General features: G+C 53.2%; 7 protein-coding genes across 8 annotated transcripts; 3 read left to right on the top strand and 4 right to left on the bottom strand.

Annotated features, from left to right (window-relative positions):
• Positions 1 to 308: 308 nt before the first annotated feature.
• IUM83_15839 (uncharacterized protein) lies at positions 309 to 3,419 on the top strand (the record flags this gene model as incomplete). The annotated part of the gene is made up of 11 exons (XM_067940681.1): positions 309 to 336; positions 407 to 571; positions 648 to 770; positions 832 to 978; positions 1,052 to 1,225; positions 1,330 to 1,481; positions 2,312 to 2,324; positions 2,429 to 2,507; positions 2,636 to 2,971; positions 3,045 to 3,085; positions 3,175 to 3,419. The coding sequence occupies 11 exons, from the start codon at positions 309 to 311 to the stop codon at positions 3,417 to 3,419; spliced, it is 1,503 nt and encodes a 500-aa protein (XP_067790349.1).
• Positions 3,420 to 6,020: 2,601 nt separating this feature from the next.
• Positions 6,021 to 7,451, top strand: IUM83_15838 (Urease accessory protein; the record flags this gene model as incomplete). Of its 2 annotated transcripts, none has more annotated exons than XM_067940680.1 (1): positions 6,021 to 7,451. In XM_067940680.1, the coding sequence occupies one exon, from the start codon at positions 6,021 to 6,023 to the stop codon at positions 7,449 to 7,451; it is 1,431 nt and encodes a 476-aa protein (XP_067790350.1). The 2 variants fall into 2 exon arrangements, with proteins under 2 accessions (XP_067790350.1, XP_067790351.1); XM_067940679.1 differs by having other exon boundaries at positions 6,411 to 7,451.
• Positions 7,452 to 14,357: 6,906 nt separating this feature from the next.
• Positions 14,358 to 14,678, bottom strand: IUM83_15837 (Phosphatidylinositol 3; the record flags this gene model as incomplete). Its single annotated transcript, XM_067940678.1, has 1 exon — positions 14,358 to 14,678. The coding sequence occupies one exon, from the start codon at positions 14,676 to 14,678 to the stop codon at positions 14,358 to 14,360; it is 321 nt and encodes a 106-aa protein (XP_067790261.1).
• Positions 14,679 to 16,407: 1,729 nt separating this feature from the next.
• Positions 16,408 to 16,728, top strand: IUM83_15836 (Phosphatidylinositol 3; the record flags this gene model as incomplete). Its single annotated transcript, XM_067940677.1, has 1 exon — positions 16,408 to 16,728. The coding sequence occupies one exon, from the start codon at positions 16,408 to 16,410 to the stop codon at positions 16,726 to 16,728; it is 321 nt and encodes a 106-aa protein (XP_067790348.1).
• Positions 16,729 to 16,933: 205 nt separating this feature from the next.
• On the bottom strand, positions 16,934 to 18,694 carry IUM83_15835 (Folate-Biopterin Transporter (FBT) Family; the record flags this gene model as incomplete). Its single annotated transcript, XM_067940676.1, has 1 exon — positions 16,934 to 18,694. The coding sequence occupies one exon, from the start codon at positions 18,692 to 18,694 to the stop codon at positions 16,934 to 16,936; it is 1,761 nt and encodes a 586-aa protein (XP_067790346.1).
• A 602-nt stretch (positions 18,695 to 19,296) lies between these two features.
• On the bottom strand, positions 19,297 to 19,623 carry IUM83_15834 (Phosphatidylinositol 3; the record flags this gene model as incomplete). Its single annotated transcript, XM_067940675.1, has 1 exon — positions 19,297 to 19,623. The coding sequence occupies one exon, from the start codon at positions 19,621 to 19,623 to the stop codon at positions 19,297 to 19,299; it is 327 nt and encodes a 108-aa protein (XP_067790347.1).
• Positions 19,624 to 20,035: 412 nt separating this feature from the next.
• On the bottom strand, positions 20,036 to 20,329 carry IUM83_15833 (Phosphatidylinositol 3; the record flags this gene model as incomplete). The annotated part of the gene is made up of 1 exon (XM_067940674.1): positions 20,036 to 20,329. The coding sequence occupies one exon, from the start codon at positions 20,327 to 20,329 to the stop codon at positions 20,036 to 20,038; it is 294 nt and encodes a 97-aa protein (XP_067790344.1).
• Positions 20,330 to 20,541: the final 212 nt, after the last annotated feature.

Genomic DNA, 20,541 nt, shown 5'->3' with positions numbered 1-20,541 from the left:
CACAGGTGCTCTACAAATCAGCATTGGGGATTGCAGGTGCTGTCGCACGCCATCCATTGCGAGCTCACTTCCGAAAAAACCCCGCTGGTGCAGAGAGCTCTCGCTGTCTCTCGTTTGGCTTCCCCCGCACCGAACCAACAACAACAGCTGCGCCAATGGCTTTCCGTGCGCGCTGGAAGGAGCTTACGAAGGCCGGATGGACCTCGAAGAAACCGTCGGGTCTCTCAGTTGACCACGTCTACATCAAACCCGGAAAGACCAAGGAAGACGTTGAGAACGAAGACTTTTTCATCGGCGCCGAGGCTCTGATGAAGTACCTGGACGATTGTGATCGAAGTGCGGTGCAGTGGTATCTATATTGTTATACAGCTGCGACTTACAGCTTCTATTATATGATGCCTAATAGCGGCGCTAGAGAAGGAGAAACGCATGGAGCGACGAGCCTACGAGGATGCGATTTCTGCCCAGAATCGACAAGGTCAAGTCGGTGACTGCGATGGAACGATGGAGACGCATCAAGCGAATAGTCAGAGTGATGTCGCTGCCCACTTCGTGGGTGAACAACAAGAAGGTAACGTTGAGTAACGTGTATTTGATACGACATAGACCTGGCTCTATCGTGTACTATACTGCCAAAACTACTGCAGAAGCTGCTGGTGGGAGTGTCATCCCAACCTCCCCCCACATCAACGACAATGAACCTGGCGAAGACAGCGATGGACATGATAACGTGCCAGATGCTACGCAGGACCTAACTCCACAGTCACAAGGTAAATATCGATAATTTGTATGTTACATGCTACTCCGCTAACCCAAACGTGTATGCTACAGTCAACATAGACAAGGATGTTTCGAGTTCAAGCCGTGATCGCGTTGGAGATCTCATTCCGATATCTCCTCACGTCGGATCCGACAACGGCGATCACGCTTCGAGCCATGCATCATCGGCTTCGACATCAAGGGTGGCGGCTGCAGCGAGTAAGGAAATCAAGCATTGTAAGGCCGTGTGTTTAGGTACTGATGAATTGAGTGTGTTTGATTTGTTTTGTAGGATCGGCGTCAGTTCAAACACCAACGCGAAACCTTCGCCTGGCTTTTGGTCGAGCTGACTCGAGCAGCAAATATGACCCGCCTGCGAGTGAAGAAAGTGACAATTACGGCTCTGAAGATGAAGCGAAAGATGAAGAAGAAATATACGAGGAAGAATGCACCTCAGTTTCTATTGGTAAGCCTATTGTTACATACATGTACATACACGATACGAATACATCTTACGAACTTATATCGTGTATCGTACCGATGACCCAAACATCATGCAACCTGGGGAAGACGTTGTTGACTACATAGTGCTGGATTCAGACGGTGAAAATGAAGCCAAGTCGGTGTACGATGAAGACGAAGAAGTTGGCCTCACGGAACCAGCTGCAGAGGAGTCGGCTTCGGCACCAGACCTCCTTTTCAGCCCATCGCTTGTCAAAACGGTGGGAGGGCTGTCTGAGATCGCTCGCCGCAATGTACACGCGGACGTTCTAGCTGACATGAAGTTCAACGGCTGGACTGAACCGACGAATGTGACACCCTTTCCGTACATGCACGAGCCGTATGACGCACGGCCACACGGCTGGATACAAGAACACTACGATAATATCTATGGTGGAGAACATGGACCTACGGCTGATGCACTTGCTGCCGCACTGACCCCATCCGGGGCTTTCTTTCGCTTTGCTCCACCGCATTAGTGAGTGGTAATCGCTGGCGCAAGCGATGACTACTTCAAGCACCACCTGGACCAGCGGGTGGCTACCCAGTACGCCAAGCAGCAGGCGCGAAAGGAGAAACACCCGGACTTCGAAGTTCAGACATCGCAACAAATAAAGGAGTTCCTACAGTCTACAAAGGATATATCTGGTAGGGATTTATGCGTATTTATTGTCTTGCTGATCGCCAGCACCATTGCGCCGAAGAAGGAGAAGTTTGAGCATCACTTGAGAACTACTGACGAAGGAGCCATATCACGTGGCTGTTTCAACCCCCTACTTGACGCGTGATCGTTTCACCCATATATCCCGAAACCTGGATTTTTGTAGCAATGAAGTTCCACATGCTGCAAATGATCGTGCATGGAAACTTCGTCCAGTGATTGACATTCTGCAAAAATCATTTCAAGCCAACTTCATCCCACCTTCCGTCATGGCCTTCGATGAAGCCATGTTACCATCAAGGTCGAGCTTCAATCGCATGCGCGTCTACATGAAGGACAAGCCCCACAAGTGGGGCACGAAGCTCTTCATGCTGTGTTGCTCTGAAACAGCGTACTGTATTCGGTAAGGAAGAGCGCTCCCTCGGTAGCGCTCAATTTTGTTTTACTTCCAAGTTATCTTATCGTGACTAATAGAATCTGGCGGGTGTGACATTGTGTCTTATACAGATTCGAAGTATACTGCGGCAAAAAACAAATGGAAGACAACACCAGTCCTCCTGACGAGAAGTCAGGCCCGGCAGCGGTGGTACGAAACCTCAAACAGGTGTTTGGATCAGATGGCCCTCGTGATTTCCGGCTGGTTGTCACCGATAGATTCTATACGTCAGTGGTTCTGGCGATGTAACTACTGACAATGAAGTTCTACACTATTAGTACTATCATGATGAACAAACGCGGCCTGTGCGAGGCCATCCTCTCGAAGAAGATGAAGAACGGGAGACGCGCGTCGAACAAGAGACCCTGTGACGTCGACAGAGGAACGTATCAAGTGGCCGAGGCGCTCCGCGTCCCCGCCATGAAGGTTATCCGTTGGTACGACAATCAGGGAGTCCACATTCTAGCTACGGGCGGTAGTGCTGCACAAGATCGAATCGTACGAAGGGACCAGGCAACTGCAGAACAAGCTGAAATGATGGCGCCCAGAATTGTGAAGGACTACCAAACGTACATGGGCGGCGTCGACGTTCATGACCAGCTTCGATTACAGAGGTAATGTCTGGGTATTGTGTATGTACATGTTTGTTGGTACTGACTATCGTGTATCCTACTATTTTCATTCTAGATACCCTCTTCAAATGACCCACGCTACAAGAAATATTACAAGTCATTATTCCTGGGTCTAATTGATCTCGCTATCATCGACGCTTTCATCGTGTACAACCGTCGCCGCGCCGTTGATGGTAACCGTAAAGCTACACACATCGAATTCTTGAAGAAGCTTCATTTGGAGCTGATTCAACTGAAACGTGATGATTGGACGCAAATGCTGCGCCACCGCGGCATGCAGCCTACACCATCGAAACGACGCAAGCGTACAACTACTCATGTGCCCATTCAAACGGACGAGTGGAGGAAGGGCAACACGAACGACACCAGAAAGCGCCGCCAGCGCGCCTGCAAGGTGTGCTCGGTGCTCAAGCGTGCTGGCGAAGCGTGAGGGGGCGAGACTACATTCTACTGCGGTGGCTGCAAGCTCAAGACTTCGGCGAAAAATGCTCAGGCTGCACGAGTTTTCCTGTGCAACAAAATCAAGCACACAAGCAACGGTGAGGCAGTTCCGTGTTTTGAAATTTGGCACCGACATTGGAAGAATGGTATCTTGATCCATCCATCTATTACCAAGCGAAAGATCCGCGCGCGGAAGCCGGCGGCGGCGGAGGTGGCGAGTGGCGACGACTACAGTAACAGTGATGGCGGCTCAGGAACGAGCGATGGGGTTGGAAGCGCCGCGCAGCAGCGTAAGCGCGCTCGGCGAAACGCAATGTAGTTTGTTCTGTAGCTCATCTGGCTCTTTCTTTGACTTGATTTCAATATACACCCGCGTTACCGATTGCCATCTGACTTGAATCTCTAAATATCGACAACTACTTGCTCAGGTTTTAACTCGCGACTGTGCATTTTTTGCTCTTGTTGGACACATTAGTCTGTGTATGGTGTATTGAGCAGACACGTTACCGTGCTTAATACACATTATAGCTGGGCTAGCAACTACGGGTTAGGGGCATGTACTGACTTTTGCCAATACACGATTGGATAAGTATGGACTACACTATAGATGCCCATCACTAGATAAAACGATAACGTGTATAGGGTTTCGGTCAACGGTGGGAACTCAGAACGCTCCCGCTGGGGGGGGGTTAAAAAACGGGCCTGAGTCAGCATTCACTCATGCATGTACCAATACACTACGAATCGATAGGCTGATTTTGAGAGTACTTTTCCAACTACGTGAAATGTAAAAAGTAAATCACCAGGACTCCGTATTTTGGGAATTCCTGGGCGCTATAGTTGTACCGTAGTGAATGTTACCAGTACGGTACTACTGTATTGCGGTTCTGCAAAGCCCCGGATGAGAATTGTGGACATACCATGCGGTCAGGAAGAAGAGAACGGTTGGGCGGTGAAGAGAACGCGAGAAAGACGCAACTTGTTGATATCGTACAGTGAGATACGAGTACACTATGCACATCGTCACTAAATGTTATGTTTGTGTGAGAGGGAAGGTAAGTATTAGCGGGGGAGACGTCTGTAGGTGTTTTATTGCAGGTTCATGTTCTGGTTAAATGGAGCGATCACACAAGGGATAATGATACGGCTACGAGATCATCGAGATCACTTAGCACTTTTCATGCATGCCAGTCTGTCAGCCTGTGCTTTGCAACATGTGCCAGCAAAGTACAGACAACGACGCAGAAATCCTACATGCAATCCTGCAGACAAGGTCGTGCGATTCAGCATCGCCAATGCTATCCAGCCAATCAGTAAACTTGGTCATCTGCCTGTAAGTACTTTAAGTACTTTATACGAACGTTTGAGTGGTTTATGACACTTTATATGTGTTTTATGTAGTGCTAAAGTGCTTTTTACAGTGCTGATGGACGAGGGATTCTCGCTATTTTACTATGGTGTGTGACATTCAGTGGTCTCGGATTTCCGCGTCGTTGTCTGTAAGCACGATTTCTGGCGTAAAATAGGTGGATGACCGAGAAACGCACGGTTGATCATTTGTACTCGATTGGAGCAGAAAGTAGAGGCCTCACAGGCAGTGAGGCCTCTTCCGAAGCTGCTCTGAAGAGTATTCGCATACTGCACGTGCATTCAGTCCGATATTTGCGATTGAGCGCACAGCCAGCCCAGGAACAAGAGTCACCATGCGTCTATACTCTGTCGTGCTGTTGGTCCTGGTCACGTTGCTCGCTAGCAGCACTGCAGTCTCGGCAACCAAGCAATCCGCTCCCCACGCGGGCAATTTGGGCGTTCACACTCCGACGAGGCTTCTCAGGGGAACGAGCAAGACACACGAAGTCACTGACACAGAAGAGAGAACACCAAACGTTGATATTATGATCGCGGACGCTGCTATCAAGGCGAAGAAGGCCACCATTTGGAAGCTAAAATTTGCTTTTTGGAAAATACTTCTTAGGCGGACGCCCCTCAAGGTGCGCGAGAAGTTGGGGATGGCGGGAATGGGACGTGAGGTCTACAGCCACAAGAATTGGAAGATGCTTCTGGCTTATCAAAAGTTTTACGGGAAGGGGTCACTTAAGTACCCTTGAGCTTACCTATCATCGCCTCCAAAGTATCTGCTTCAAGGTTCCGCATGCCCAACCTTTTATATTGAGGCAGTATTCCGGCTTCTGCGAAGGACGAGAGCAAGGACGTCCCCGGGTAAGGCAGGAAGTCCGTCACTAAATAACTGAAGCGGTTGCTACTTGGTTCCCATATTGTCTCCGAGCTTTTACCTGTGTTTGTGTTCGAAAGCAACGTATTGTAGTGACTTGGATTGGCATTACACCGTGGATCTTACCGAGCTACTCGAAAACAGAACGACGAAATGAAAAGAAAAGAGGTCAGCGGAGAATGGTGCTGTTCTGGAAGACATTTCAAGGCCGATGTATGTAGGACCAGCACTCCAAAAAATGTAACCATCTGGTATTCACGAGTGAAGGTCGGCTGAATTCAAGATGGCTACACGGATCGCGTTCTGCTTGCAGTAGACCACTTCACATTTTGTTGCGCCGTGTTCAACCGTGCTACGATGTCGCCCAACGCGCATTCGGACACTCGTGAAGCAGTCCGCGCCGCTCTCGGCTCCGTGACCTGCCAGATCTGCCTCGAGGAGTTCATGTTGAAGCACCACACGACCATCAAACCTGTCACGCACTTCTGCTCGCCAACGTGTCCCGCCGTCTTCTGCTCGCAGTGCCTCGAAAAGCACCTGCAAATGGCTATGCAGGTCACGTACGCAGGGGCGTTGCCCAAGGTTCGCTGCCCAGTGTGTCTCGTCCCGGTGAACAGGCAGCAGTGGACTCGCTGGCTGAGCCGCGACGCCGTGACGACGGAGCCCCTGCTCCAGCAGTACAAACAGCGATGCGAGGCCGCGTGCAGCTTCACCTGCCCTGGCTGCCACAACCCACAGTACTCACAGCTGCCCGACTTCCATCAGGACGCACGCCCGGACCTCGCCAACGCTGTAGCTCTTACACTTCTACCGAGTGAGGCGGCTCGCATCCCCGAGCTTCGGCGAGTCGTTCGTCGATTCTGTCGACACCGACAGGCCACCACTGCACGAGACGTGATTCGCCACATCACCGACAACTTCCCAGCGTCCAAGACGGACTGCATTGTCCACAAGGTTCTCCCGCTAATCCAGGACGAGGAGCGACGAGCGACGCTGCTACTCGCCTACCACAGCGTCCACCGCCGCGTTGTGACTCGCTGCTGTGGCGTATTCGCCTGCTTCAACTGCAAGCGGTCCTTGGGTGACGGGAATGCGCCGTGCCCGTGCGAGATGGAAGACCAGGAACAGATCAGCGACGACGACATCGTCGAGTGCCGCTCCTGTCGCGTGATGCTCGTGAAAGTGGACGGGTGCAGCAGCGTCTGGTGTGTGTGCGGTCTCGGCATGAGCTGGACCGACGAGCTACGAATCAAGAAGTTCAACCAGCGAAAACTGCTCCCGGTGGACCCCTTTGACATGACCATGTACGACAGCTGGAAGTCGTGGCACGACGCACTCCGGAGTGCCGCAGGTGAAGATTGTTGGGAGCTCCGCCAGTCCGCGATGTTGCACAGTGTTAACAATTCTTTCCCGGCCTTCCGCGAAACACTGCGCCAGTTCGTCTGGAAGAGGCGATTCCGCAAGTTGATCACGAGTGCCGAGCTGGAGCTGCGGCATAAGTTCGTGATACGATTGCACCCAACTTTCAGGGAATCACTTCGAGCTTTAGTTTGGCGCCGACGCCGCTTCCGCTGTAAGCTTCTTGACGAGTGTCGCATTGTGTTTGTCACCCGCACTGCTCGTCTTCAATCCCCAGCGATCAAGCCTCTGATGCTCAAGGTCATGTGGTACTGTCGGTTCCGCCAACAGGTGCTCGGCTCACTGCTCCGTCGATTCTACTGCCTCTCAATGGGCTGGGGAGACCTCAGCGAAGATGTCGCGTTGGGCCCGAAGAGTGTTTGTCGTTGAAGTGGGTGCGAGTGTTGGTCCTGTCGAGAAGCGCGGTAGTTGTGGTCGATGTGCGGGGTAGACGGTTTATTTAATACTGAATTGCTACTGCTAGCCTAACATGCATGCCTCGCTGTGCTCCTACGCGAGCACAGGGCTCTCTTTGCGTATTTCTGGGGTTTTCCTTGACTATGCGCTACCCTGCGTCTTTTTGTTTTCTTTTCATTTCTTTTCTACTAAATGCATGTTCCATGTTTCTTTTTCATGTTTTTCCTACAAAATGCATGTTCACTGTGACGGCTGACCCTCTCGGGTAGCTGCCACAGGAACTTCAAGCCTCTGGCCGCGAGCAAGCAAGCCAGAGCCTTTGCGCCGCATCGCTCTGGCTTGCTTGCTCAGCAGGCCAGAGGTGGGCCTGACATCTCCCCTGGTTGACTTCGCGTTGGCGGAGTCGATACTCATCCAGGAGTTGACGCCAATGCGAAACGTGCTTGATCTGCGCTTCGCTTTCCCAGGTTGCCTCATGCTCCGGCAACCCATGCCACTTCACGAGCCATTGACGTTTGCGACGTCTAGTTCGTTTCTTGAGCAGCTTCTCCACAATGTAGAGTTCTTCTCCAGTGTCCTCGTCCAAGATTAGAGGTACAGCCTTCGGAATCGGTCGATTCGGAAAATCCTCACGATTCGTTTGGTAATGGGTCAGTAACTCCACGTTGAATGTCGGATTAAGACGTTTCATCGTGCGCGGAAGTATCAACTTCGCCACGTTGTCGTTCACCATACGTTCAATCACGAACGGTCCAACCTTCTTAGCCGCTAATTTCGCTTTCTTCAATTCCGTGTTCTTGTTTACGGTTTTCAGCGGTAAGTTCTTCGTGTCGAGCAGCACTAAGTCACCTCTTTTAAAGACAACTTGTCTGCGCTTGCGATCGTAGTACTCCTTTTGTCTTGATTGAGCTTCTTCCAAATTCTTCTGAGCACGTTCTACGATCTCCTGTCGCTCCTTCGCAAAGTTCTTCGCGAACTCCGCGAGCGTCACATCATTCTCCGATTGCAGCAGGTCTTTCATCTCCTCTGCCACAATGTTTGACACCTTACGTCCTGTGTCAAGTTCGAATGGCGCGAACTTCGTAGACGCGTTGACGAGGGTCGAATGCGCATATTCGATGGTCCCTAGGTGCTTAACCCAATCGTCACCGTGATACGAGATCATGCATCTCAATGCATCTTCGAGCACGAGGTTCTGGCGCTCCGTCTGGCCATCTGCCTGAGCTCGGTGCGCAGTTGTCATGCTGAGTTTGATACCCATCAACTTCATCAATGACTTCCAAAAGTCCGAGATGAACTTCGAGTCGCGATCACTGATGATGACCTTCGGCAATCCGTGATGCCGAACAACTGCATCAAAGAACACTTTAGCCGTGTCCTTCGCGTCAGCTGTCGAATACGTTGGTGCATACTTCGCTCGCTTGGACAACTTGTCCACTGCAACTAGTATTGCATCAAACCCTTCCGACACTGGCAAACCCGTGATGAAATCCATTGACACCACTTCCCAGCATTCCTTTGGCACTGGTATCGGCATCAGTAGTCCTTTCTTCTTCTGGCTACTGGACTTCCATCGTGCACAAGTCTCACATGTGCGAACGTATTCCCTTACGTCGCGGTCCATAGTCGGCCAGTAGTACCATTGCGCTGCTTTCAGGTACGTACGTCGACTTCCAGGATGCACGGACGTCTTTCCATCATGAAATTCGATCATGACATTTGTGCGAAGCTCTTTACCTTCGGCACACAAAGTCGGTAGACAGTTTCGCCTTTCGTCTGTTTGAAAACAGAAGCCCATTGTGCTTGACGAACTTCTCCTTTCCTGCTCCATTAGACCACTGTTGCTTGAAAGCAGGGTCTGATTCGTATCCTTCCTGAAACACTCTCTTCGTCTCAGGGGCCAAGTGCGGACTTACAAAATGATAGTCGACGCTGTTGACTTGCTGCTGTGCTACGCCAATCGGGCGACCCTCCCCCCGTAAGTTGACATCGTCGAGTAACAGGTGAGTATCATCCGTTGACAAGTTGCGCAACACTGCAGACTTAATACGGTGGTCATGAACTGGTGCGGCATTCTTCGCGCATTCGTCGTCGCAGTCATGAACCGTATACGTCACATCCGGAAGAGGTGCTTCTTTCTCCTCTTCGTCTTCCAGTCCATCCGGTGGAGGCCGTGAGAGCGCATCCGCTACGACGTTCATCTTACCTCGCACATGATGCAAAGTAAACGTGTATTGCGAAAAGTGCGTCAAAAAGCGAGCCATCTTTGGTGACACTCGTGGGTGATGCAACATCCACGAACACGCTGCGTTATCCGTGTAGACGTCGAATGGGCGTCCATGCAGATAGTGTCTCCACTTCTCCGTAGCCACTTTGATAGCTAGTAGCTCCTTCTCATGCGTAGGCCATCCACGCTCATGTTTATCCAACTTCTTCGAATAGAAGGCAATCGGATGATCTGCTCCGTCATACTTCTGTGACAGAACTCCACCAATACAATGTCCTGACGCGTCCGTCGTCACGATAAACGGTCGCTCAAAGTCCGGCAACTTCAGCGTAGGCGCTTGCTGAAGTGCGAGCTTGAGATGCAAATACGCGTCCTCCACAGGCTTCGTCCAATTCCATGGGGCATCTCCCTTCGTCAAATCCCTCAACGGACGAGCAATCTCGGCAAAATCACAGATAAATCTGCGATAATATCCTGCCAAACCCAAGAAACTCAACAACTCCTTTCGATTCGTCGGAGTCGGATACTTGGCTATCGCTTCCGTTTTACGCGGGTCAACGCTTACTCCTGCCTGCGAGACAACATGTCCTAGGAAAGCCACTTCGGACTGACCAAACGAACACTTTGCCATGTGCGCAAAAAGCTTCTCGCGACGCAGTACCATACAAACTGCACGCAGATGCTCCACATGCTCCTCCATACTCTTCGAGAAGACGCAGATGTCATCGAGATACACGACGACAAATTCGTACTTGTCGAACAGCTTGTGCATGAGCCTGGACCATGTCCCTGGCATTCCAGCCACTCCCATGGGCGCTACACACCACTGATACGTTTCCTTGTGTGTTCGAAACGCAGTGTACGGACGACTTGACTTCACCACCAGCATTTGATGATATCCCTGCGCAAGGTCGATCAACGTGTAGATGACACAACCTACCATCTTATCGAACAACTCCTCGATTAATGGTAACGGGATCTTGGCAATGACAGTCACGCTGTTGAGATAGCGGTAGTCGAACACCCAACGCAACGGAATCTTCAAATTGCCGCTACGCAACCATTCAGCCCTTTTCGGCATTTGACCTGTGACTGGGTCCTTCTTCGGGATAGCGAAAATGTTCGAAACCCACGGCGAGTTCGACACTTCAATCCATCCTTTCTTCAACTTGTCTTTGACAAATTCTTCGAAAGCATCCTGTTCCATCTTCGACATGCGGAACGGTGCACGAGAGCTTGGTTGAGCCCCCTTCTTCAACGTCACTTCAAAGTTGACTTCACGCATCGGAGGCAATCCGTCTGGTAATTGCTCCGGAAACACATCCTTGAACTCCTTACCGACTACGTTGAAGATCGGTTCTGGAATTCCTTCCACTTCGGGCACAAGTTGTATCTTCACCCGAAACACCTGCTCATACTCGCCTTCCTTCAAGTTGTGCGAGAACGACGGTGCATCGACGTCGATGAATTGCATCCGATCAGGTATGACAACCTCCTCCTTTTGCCAATCCACTTGAGGGTTGTAGTCCTTAAACCACGGTTTCCCCAAAATGACGTCGTGCGACTCCGGCAACTTCCATTCCACGAACTCGATCGCTGGAAAGAAGTACCCATCCATGCTCACTGGCGCTTCCACGTGTTTGACATCCGTCGCCCGTGTTAACGTGCCATCAAAGCGTTGAGCTTGAAGTCGTCTTGACAGAAGCACATTACTAGCCAAACCTGGCATTATCATGTTCGTGCTTGCACCCGTGTCCAACAGAATTCGGACATCTCTGCCATTGATGCGACCCTTCCTGATGAAAAGGTTACTCGTACGTTCGGACTTCTCTGCGTTCACCTTCAAGGTCTCCGTTGTACTTGTTGGTTGCGATCCTTGCTGAACCAACTTCACTGGCTGCTTCTCATGCAACTCAGCTTCCTGCTCTGGCGGCGAACCGCACACACCAGACTCCAATTCCGATTGCATCGCATGCAAACTCGGTTCTTCAACTGGCTGTAGTCCACACGAGCCAGCATCTTCCGTCATTTCTGACGCTGCAGTGACAGTCTCTTCCACTTGTACACGTGCCTTGTCCATGAATGCCTGTAACTCATCCGCTTGTTCCTGGATGTCAGCCACACTCATAGTCACGCGATCCATGACGACAGTATCCACCTGTTCGTCATCCTCGAGACCATGTTCATCCTCGGCTTACGCCCTTGATTACTGCCCGAGTTGTTGTACTTCGGCGCATTCCGCTTAGCCATTTGCGTCTGCTGCGGCTGTATCGGACATTGACGAGCCCGATGGGCGCTACTCCCGCACCGGAAACACATGTTTCGGCGCATACATTCCTCCTTCGACGGTACCCTTACGTTGTCGATCTCCATCGGCACTGGTCCATCGTTGTTGCTCTTCGATCGTCTGTTGTCGTACGATCGGTACCTCGGTCTGTCGCGTGCTCCTTCCGAGCGTCCACGATGCGCGTGAGACCGGTCATAGTCGAGCGCTACGGTAATAGCGTCGGTCAACGTTGCACTCCTGCGATACTGGACTTCCTCCCGAATACTTGACGGCAGACCACGCAAGAAATACATGATCTTGTCCAGTTCGCTCATCTCCTTGACTTGAGTAATCAAGTGCCTGAACTTGCTGATATAATCGGGCAAGTCTCGACACTGACGCTCCTTCAAGTCATTCATCTGGTCCCGAAGACGTTCTTGCAGATCCGGAGGCACGAACTCTTCCTCCAGCTTCAAAAAGAAGTCTTCCACACTCTTCACATCGTCCTTCTTGACGATGTACCACTGCGCGGCTCCATACTTCAGCGATCCCGCTAACACAGCCAAAATGCGTCCACTCAACTTACTATCCCTCCAGTCTATGCCCTTAGCTAAAAAGTACTGCTCCACCTGCTCCCGGTATAGTTGGAACGATTCCTTGAGCGTCCCCCCGTAACTGGGCATTTTTATCCCATCCAGCTTTAGTTGCGACAGCTGCGTTGACTTGCGCAGCTCGTCGATCAATTCTGTCTGCTTTTCCATGGCCGCCAACATACTATGCATTAGTTGGGCCGGATCCGCCATCTTGAACACGCGAAAACTTCGTACTTTGTGTGTTCACCCTTGAAACTTGATACCGGTGGGAGCAATCTACTTTTAGGGGCACTGACTAAAAGAAAGTAAAAGAGAAAACCTGTTAAAGAAAATAGCCTACGCTACTTCCTAAAATTGGCCGAGTTATGCGCTGTGGGAGGTCTTGGACTTCTTCGATGCCTTTGAAGAGGTCGATGACACGTGAGAGGTCGATGACGCGTGAGAGGTCAAGCGGTGATAGTTGTCGTCCTGGTCTTCGCTTCGCCAAATTTTGCTGTGCCGGGCTACCAAGAACAAAAACTGACTAACCGGCTTCGAGACTTATAGTGCTCGATTTATGTGCGGTGCAGTCTTTTGAGAACAGTAGCTACTTTGGCAAATGGGCTGTCACCGGGGCCAGATGCACAACAAATTTGCACCACGGCTGCCCTCCAGTTATTTCCCACGGTCAGCGTACAATAATAGGTTGCCCTATTAATGTACCAAAGTCTCCCCAACAGCTGGGTTGGTCACGCTGACGTGACACTTACACCTCAAGCTGAAAAAGCCTCCCCTTGAGTGCCGTGCAGCAGCGAGCCTTCCCCCGCAAGTGCTACCAGATGTCGCGTTGGGCCCGAAGAGTGTTTGTCGTTGAAGTGGGTGCGAGTGTTGGTCCTGTCGAGAAGCGCGGTAGTTGTGGTCGATGTGCGGGGTAGACGGTTTATTTAATACTGAATTGCTACTGCTAGCCTAACATGCATGCCTCGCTGTGCTCCTACGCGAGCACAGGGCTCTCTTTGCGTATTTCTGGGGTTTTCCTTGACTATGCGCTACCCTGCGTCTTTTTGTTTTCTTTTCATTTCTTTTCTACTAAATGCATGTTCCATGTTTCTTTTTCATGTTTTTCCTACAAAATGCATGTTCACTGTGACGGCTGACCCTCTCGGGTAGCTGCCACAGGAACTTCAAGCCTCTGGCCGCGAGCAAGCAAGCCAGAGCCTTTGCGCCGCATCGCTCTGGCTTGCTTGCTCAGCAGGCCAGAGGTGGGCCTGACAGAAGAGCAGCAGGAAATCGAAGAGGATCAGTTCGCTATGTTCTGTATCGGGCTCAACTAGCTCACCAACATCTATCACCCGATTCATGCAAAATAAACAATCATCATCAACAAACAACTTTCACCTCCATCAAATACGCCGTTTCTTTCCAACTCTTTTTCCCACTTACCACCACATGCCCCAGTGAACTTTGTGCTGCCATCACTATCTCAAGCCATCACTACCTCAAGCCGTCACTATACTTGATAAGTCCCTACTATCCGCTACAACGCGATACTAGTACAAACCGAAACTACTACGCGCTACTAGTACAAGCCGAATGTGCTCGGCGGTATGCGGCAACTTGCCTTGGTCCAAAACAACACTTCATGGAGCGTAAGGTCAAAGTAAAAGGAGATTGCTACTTGCGTAACTGTAAAACCTGAAGCAACGGAGACTGAAAGCAAATAGTACATGTTTAGAGAAGCGAGCGCCAAACAGCGCCCGCTCCGATTATCAGCAATCTGGCAGGCTCGAAGCCTCGTCATGAAACGAAGCCGCTTATCTGCTGACGCTCTTGTTCTCCTCCTTGGCGAAGGCCGGGTCGAACTGACGCGACTGGTTGATGGCGTTGCGGTGGATGTTGGCGAAGCGGAAGCGACGCGCGCGCCAGTCCGCGCCGTCCTCGCTCTGGTAGTGCATGGAGCTGTTGCGCTTGCTCTTGTCGAAGCACACGTCCGGGTTGTGCAGCAGATAGCGGCTGGCCGAGGCGCCGGCGGCCACGGCGGCGAAGCTGCAGATGATGACGACCGGGAAGGTGCCGCTGTCCGTGGTCCAGAGCTTGAAGAGGCCCATGCTGGAGCGCGCTGCCTTGGCGGACATGGTGGACGGGTGGAGGTGGTGGTGGTAGGGTGTCTAGAGAGACCGGAAGTGCTCAAGGCGGTGCAAAATGTGCAATGGACTTTGAGCAGTCGGCTTTTGGTGATCCGACTTCTTTCCGACGATGTTCAACGCTGCTGCGGCTCATTGCCATTGTGTTTTTCGCTATAGATACGCGAGTCGCTCGCTGCGTTTCTAACTAAGGCGGGAGCGGGGTGGGTGATTTGTGAAGTAACAAGAATTGCCTCGACGAACCGAGCTGGTACTGGCCAGATCGATGTCATACCGGTTTTAGTGGAGCCCAAGCCTGTGCTGGTGGTAACTAGCTAGCTGAGGCTATCTCGCCGCAGGCAGCACTGCAGACCCCCCGATTCGAGTAGCGGATGCTGGTGGTACAAGTCATATTGCACCACCCGCTTCGGTGGTCGCAGTCTCTTCGCTGTAGTTAAAAGAATCGGCGTCGATGCCTATTTAGAGTTAACGCTAGTCGAGCCGATTCAGCAAAGACATGCCTGCAAGGAGGGGGGGGAATATGTGTTTCCGAGCGGACGGGCGTCGTGTTTTCTTCGGCTGGAACACACAGAGACGCGATCATTCTCTCGAACACGCACAAATCCGTCCCGGCCAACGAAGCGGCGGAAGTTCTTTCGTGCGGGAAGACGCCTGGAGGACTTGTGCGACTTCTCGCATTAGGTTGACCGGGCTGGGCGCGTGTCCATGCTTTCCCATAGATAGTGGCCGGTACCGCCGGAAAACACGATTTGCGCGTCAACTCGGTTTGGTCACTGCGTTGCACTGCGGTGCTGCCCCGGCGTTTGTTTGCATCGCATTTCCCTGCAGCAAGACAGCGGCAGCGACGCCAGCCTGACTCACCGCCACCAAGACACATGACGAACGCTGGCAATAGATTTCACGTTAACGCTGCTTGTTGAATCGTAACGGCGGTGATGCCGATGTAGCAGGCAAATCGCCGACCAGCTGCGGTTACAGCTCGGCACGAGCTGTTTGGTAGATAGGTAGGTTGGTTTCTGTCGATTTCGCCGATGAGCCCGAAGAGTACCGAGGCATCCATGCAAAAAACGCAAGTCACACGAGGTGGTCAAGCACACCCAACCGTCGTTGCGGTCGACACCACCACACACCCGCGCAGCCCGATCCAGTCGAAATGCCCTGCAACGGATAGCCCTCCCCTCCCCCCCTACGCGTAGCAGTCACCCGCTTTTGACCTGACCCACCCCAGTCAAAACGTTCAAAGTGACCCCGCTGTCTGTTTGAGGGGAGTGCTATACACTATCTTCCGCTCGGTCGCGTCGAGCCACTGCGCTCCGGCCAGGGCGAGGGCCCGCACGGTTGCCGCTGCTGGAAGTGCGCGGGCCACTCTGAAGTAACATCGTCTGTCAAATACCGGTTCATGGACAGTTCAGGCCCATTGTTACTTCAGTGCTCGAAGAAACGCGTCGGTGCGTATCTCTAGCGTTCATAGCGATTTGGTATGGGCGAGTCCGGCGTAAGTTCTTACAGCGACGTTCCTCCCGCAGACACCCGATCTCTGAAGTTAAACGCAAGGCCGGCTCCGCGTATCTCTTGCGTCGCCAACGTGTGGCGACCGTGGGCGACGGCGCGATGGCCCGCTAGACGCCGGCAATGCACAGCAGCATTGCATATTTTGCACCGCCTTGAGCACCTCCGGTCTCTCTAGACACCCTACCACCACCTCCTCCACCCGTCCACCATGTCCGCCAAGGCAGCGCGCTCCAGCATGGGCCTCTTCAAGCTCTGGACCACGGACAGCGGCACCTTCCCGGTCGTCATCATCTGCAGCTTCGCCGCCGTGGCCGCCGGCGCCTCGGCCAGCCGCTATCTGCTGCACAACCCGGACGTGTGCTTCGACAAGAGCAAGCGCAACAGCTCCATGCACTACCAGAGCGAGGACGGCGCGGACTGGCGCGCGCGTCGCTTCCGCTTCGCCAACATCCACCGCAACGCCATCAACCAGTCGCGCCAGTTCGACCCGGCCTTCGCCAAGGAGGAGAACAAGAGCGTCAGCAGATAAGCGGCGTCGAGCGAACGTTTGTTCGAGGACTGCTGCGAGGAGCTTGCTGCTCTTTGTCTAGTAACGCACACCACATACATTTATTCAGGGTTTCGACCCGCACGCCAGCTCGTGGTTTTGTTTGCGTGTTTTGCCGCATTTTATCGAGTGATCTTTGCCTGCACATACATACCTTTTCACTGTTGACACTCCCCGATGTTTCTGCTTACTCTTTGCAGCCCCCCGTGATCACCCAGCACCGAGTGCTCTCGAAGATGCCCAGCAGGTTGGTCAAAATTGCCCACACGAGCGCAAACGATAGATACGCGATAGTAAACGCGCCCATGCGGCGACTGCTGCCGCCTGATCGCTTCAGCGCCTGTGCTTCGGCCTTCTGGCGAGGCAGCAACGGGAGGAAGAGCAGAGCGAGTAGCTTCATCACGTACGAGATCAGGATCGTGATGGTCACGTCGCGACGCACCTCCAGAGTGTCGTTCAGGATGTCTTCGTTGTAGACCTTGAAAGCCGCATTCACGTTCTTCGTGAGTGTGAGAGCGAACGGTCCGCCCAGGTTGCTCACCGTTGTCAGCAAGCCGTAGATCGCTCCTTCATTGCCGTGGCCAGCGAGCTCCACGACGACGTACGTCGAAATGATGAACCCCACCGCGTCCGGCACGGCCTCGACGATCGGGACACCCAGCCAAAACCACTGCTTACGCACAATGTCCCACGTCACCAGCATGGTGCACATGGCGTCGAGTGCGATCACGCTCACCATAGTGACCACCTGCATCGTCCGCCAGTTCCAGTGCAGCCCATACTTGCCTGTCAACGTGAGCGTAACCACCGTCACAAAGCTGCCGAAGATGCTGCTCAGACTTAAGTTGAAGCTCGTGGCGTGCACCCAGTAGGACGTCATCGGATCTTGCGCCACGTACGTGAAGCCGCTGAAGACTCCCGATAAGAAGCTGTACGCGATCACCTGGTACACCGCACGGCTCTGAATAGCCCCCCACAAGTCCCCAATGTACTTCCTAAACATCGGTCGCTCCTTCACGATCTCTTCACGCACGAACATCCACGTCATGGGGATCACAGGCAAACAACACACCGCCAGCAGCAGCATCGTGTCCGGGAACGAGATGCCGAAGTCAAAACTGCCGCCATAGTCCGGCGTGCTCAGTCCGAAGCCCGTGATGGCCTGCGCCACCACGTTGAACAGCGTCCTCACCGTGTAAATCGCCGTCTGGGTGCGTCCGCGAGTCTCCTCGGGCTCGCGTTGCGCGTACTCGACTACCACCGCGTCCGCGGCCACGTCGGCGAAGAGGTACCCCAGCGTGGCGAACATCATGAGCACGATGTACTTGGCACCGCTGCTGGGCGCGCTCTTGTTGAGCGACTGCGCCATCTCGAGCGAGTAGTCGGCGGGCTTGACGTTCCTCATCTCGGGGTCGGGGAAGTAGGGCTGCTCCAGCGGAGACGCCGCCATGGCCAGCAGACACAGCACCGTGACGGACCAGCCCAGCACCATGTAGGGCCGGCGCCGGTAGCCGAAGAGCGGCACGCAGTCGGACAGCACGCCGATGAAGACCTTGAAGCTCCAGGGGATGGAGATCAGCGCGCGCGCCGACGTGGTGGCCGTGCCCTCCATGTTCAGGTAGTAGGTGAGGAAGGGCGTGATGGTGCTGGGCAGCACGCCGTAGACGAGGCCGACGGCCGCGTACTGCGAGATGAGCCCCACGCTCTCGGCAGACAGCAGGCGAGGCGCCGAGCCCTGGCGCAGCGCGCCGTTCGCGGCCTTGGCAGCGCCGTCCAGCAGCTTCTTGGGCCGCTTGGGCTTGGTCTGCACGCTGGAGGGTGGCGAGTGGTCATCGCCCTGCGCGCCCTGCCGCAGCGACGAGTGCTCGTCCGTGTGCTCCTCCTCCGCCTCCTCCACCTCCTCGTCCGTCGTCGTCGTCGACGAGCGCTCCTCCTCCACCTGCGGCATGGCAGCTGATCTACCTGTACGTGGCTGTTCAGGCGCGGAGAGATGTAGCCATTCTTAGGATAAGGTGGTGTGCTCTACACAGAACCACTGGATAGTTGAAGTTGACCAGCATGCCTCTGGTTGGCTGCCTGCGGTATCGTTGCACATGGTAAATGAATGAACCAGCGTGCCGCGCTCAGCAAGAATTAAATTGAGCTGGTCGTGCGGTGTCCTTGTTGGAGGTTTGCCTTTGTGTCTCCCTAGAAATGTACTGTAGCGATAACTACGGTACGATAACTACGGTACATGAGAAAAAAAAAAACTTGAAAATTGAAGCAGTTGAGCTGGGTGGCGATTGAGCATTTTGAGGTCGATGCAGGCAGTGCCTGCCAGGCTGACGTGAGGCCAGCGCTCGTCGTCATCGTCGTCGCTGGCTGGCGCTTCGTGTGGCGTTGAAATTGGTCGCGTGTCTATCTGGCTTTGGGTAGGACTGGACTGTGATTTTACATGGAGGATAACAGGACACGGCCCCGCGATCGAGTGGTGTTCTAGCGCTATGGATTCATGGTGAACGACTACATGTATTAGAAAATGACGGTGTCGCCTTCCAGGCTATTCGCCGCCTACGCCCTGTGCACGCTCTTGTTCTCCTCCTTCTCGAAGGCGGGATCGAATTGGCGCGACTGGTTGATCGCGTTCTTCTTGATGTTCGCGAAGCGGAAGCGGCGAGCTCGCCAATCCGAGCCCTGGTTCTCGTTGTAGTGTATGAAGTTGTTGCGCTTGGACTTGTCCAGGCACACGTCCGGGTTGTTGATGAGGTAGCGGGCGCCGTTGCCGATGGCGGCGGTCATGGCTATGCCGACGAGGAACACAACTGGGAAAGTGCTGCTGTCAGTGGACCAGAGGTTGAGGAGGCCCTTAGCGGCACGCGTTCCCTTGGTGACAACCATGGTAGGTCGGTAGAAATCCTGGTGTGGTGTGAAGAGTGGTAGACGCGGTACTCCGAGCTGGCAAATTGCCGAATGCTCTCCACGGCGGAGACGTTGGTCCCCAGGATCTTCATCGTAGACACTTGATGGATGATTCGGTAGATTATGCGTCGTTGACGACTGACGTCGTGCAAGAAGGTTGTGGGGAACCGTTGTCTGCGACGGTCAAACCGATCTGAACGTCTGATGATCGAGACCTCAAGGCGCAACAACGGGAATTGCTGAACCACTTGTGCTGCTCGACTCTGCTGGGTTTGGTGCACAAATATTTGACAATCATTCATGTACATACCAGCACCATGCGAATCGAAAACCAATAACCACTTGTATTACCGTGGTAACCCTTCCGCAGACTGCTCCTTCATTGACAAAGCTATTTATTGGCGCCCTCGTTCTCGAAAGTCTGGTTGATCGCGTTCTTCTGGATGGTGGCGAGACTGCGGCGCTTGGACTGCCACTCGGCACCCTGCTCCTCGTTGTAGTGCAGAAAGTTGTCGCGCTTGGCCTTGGTCACACATACGTCCGGGTTGGTCATGAGATGTCGGACGCAATTGCCGAGAGCAGCGGTCATGGCAAAGCCCACGAGCATGACGACGGGGAAGGTGCCGCGGTCAGTGGCCCACAGGTTGAAAAGCCCTTTGGCAGCGCGCGTTCTCTTGGCAACCATTGTGTGACGGAGTCCTCTTGTGACGCGACAGTGAAGCGAGTTTATCCGAAGCTGGCAAATTGCAGAATGAACTCGCCAGGAACCGCTCAACCGCTGCAGGCCTCCAAGTGGCGATGGTGTATCGTGCCTACCGGTAATAGGCGACTGGATGGCCGACACCAAGCGCTTCAAAAGGATAATCTCCCGGTTTACGCTGGTCCTCGCTTTGCACA

This window comes from Phytophthora cinnamomi (genome assembly GCF_018691715.1).
Source record: "Phytophthora cinnamomi strain GKB4 chromosome Unknown Contig47, whole genome shotgun sequence".
NCBI classification, from domain to species: domain Eukaryota; phylum Oomycota; class Peronosporomycetes; order Peronosporales; family Peronosporaceae; genus Phytophthora; species Phytophthora cinnamomi.
This window is presented reverse-complemented; position numbering and strand designations above follow the sequence as displayed.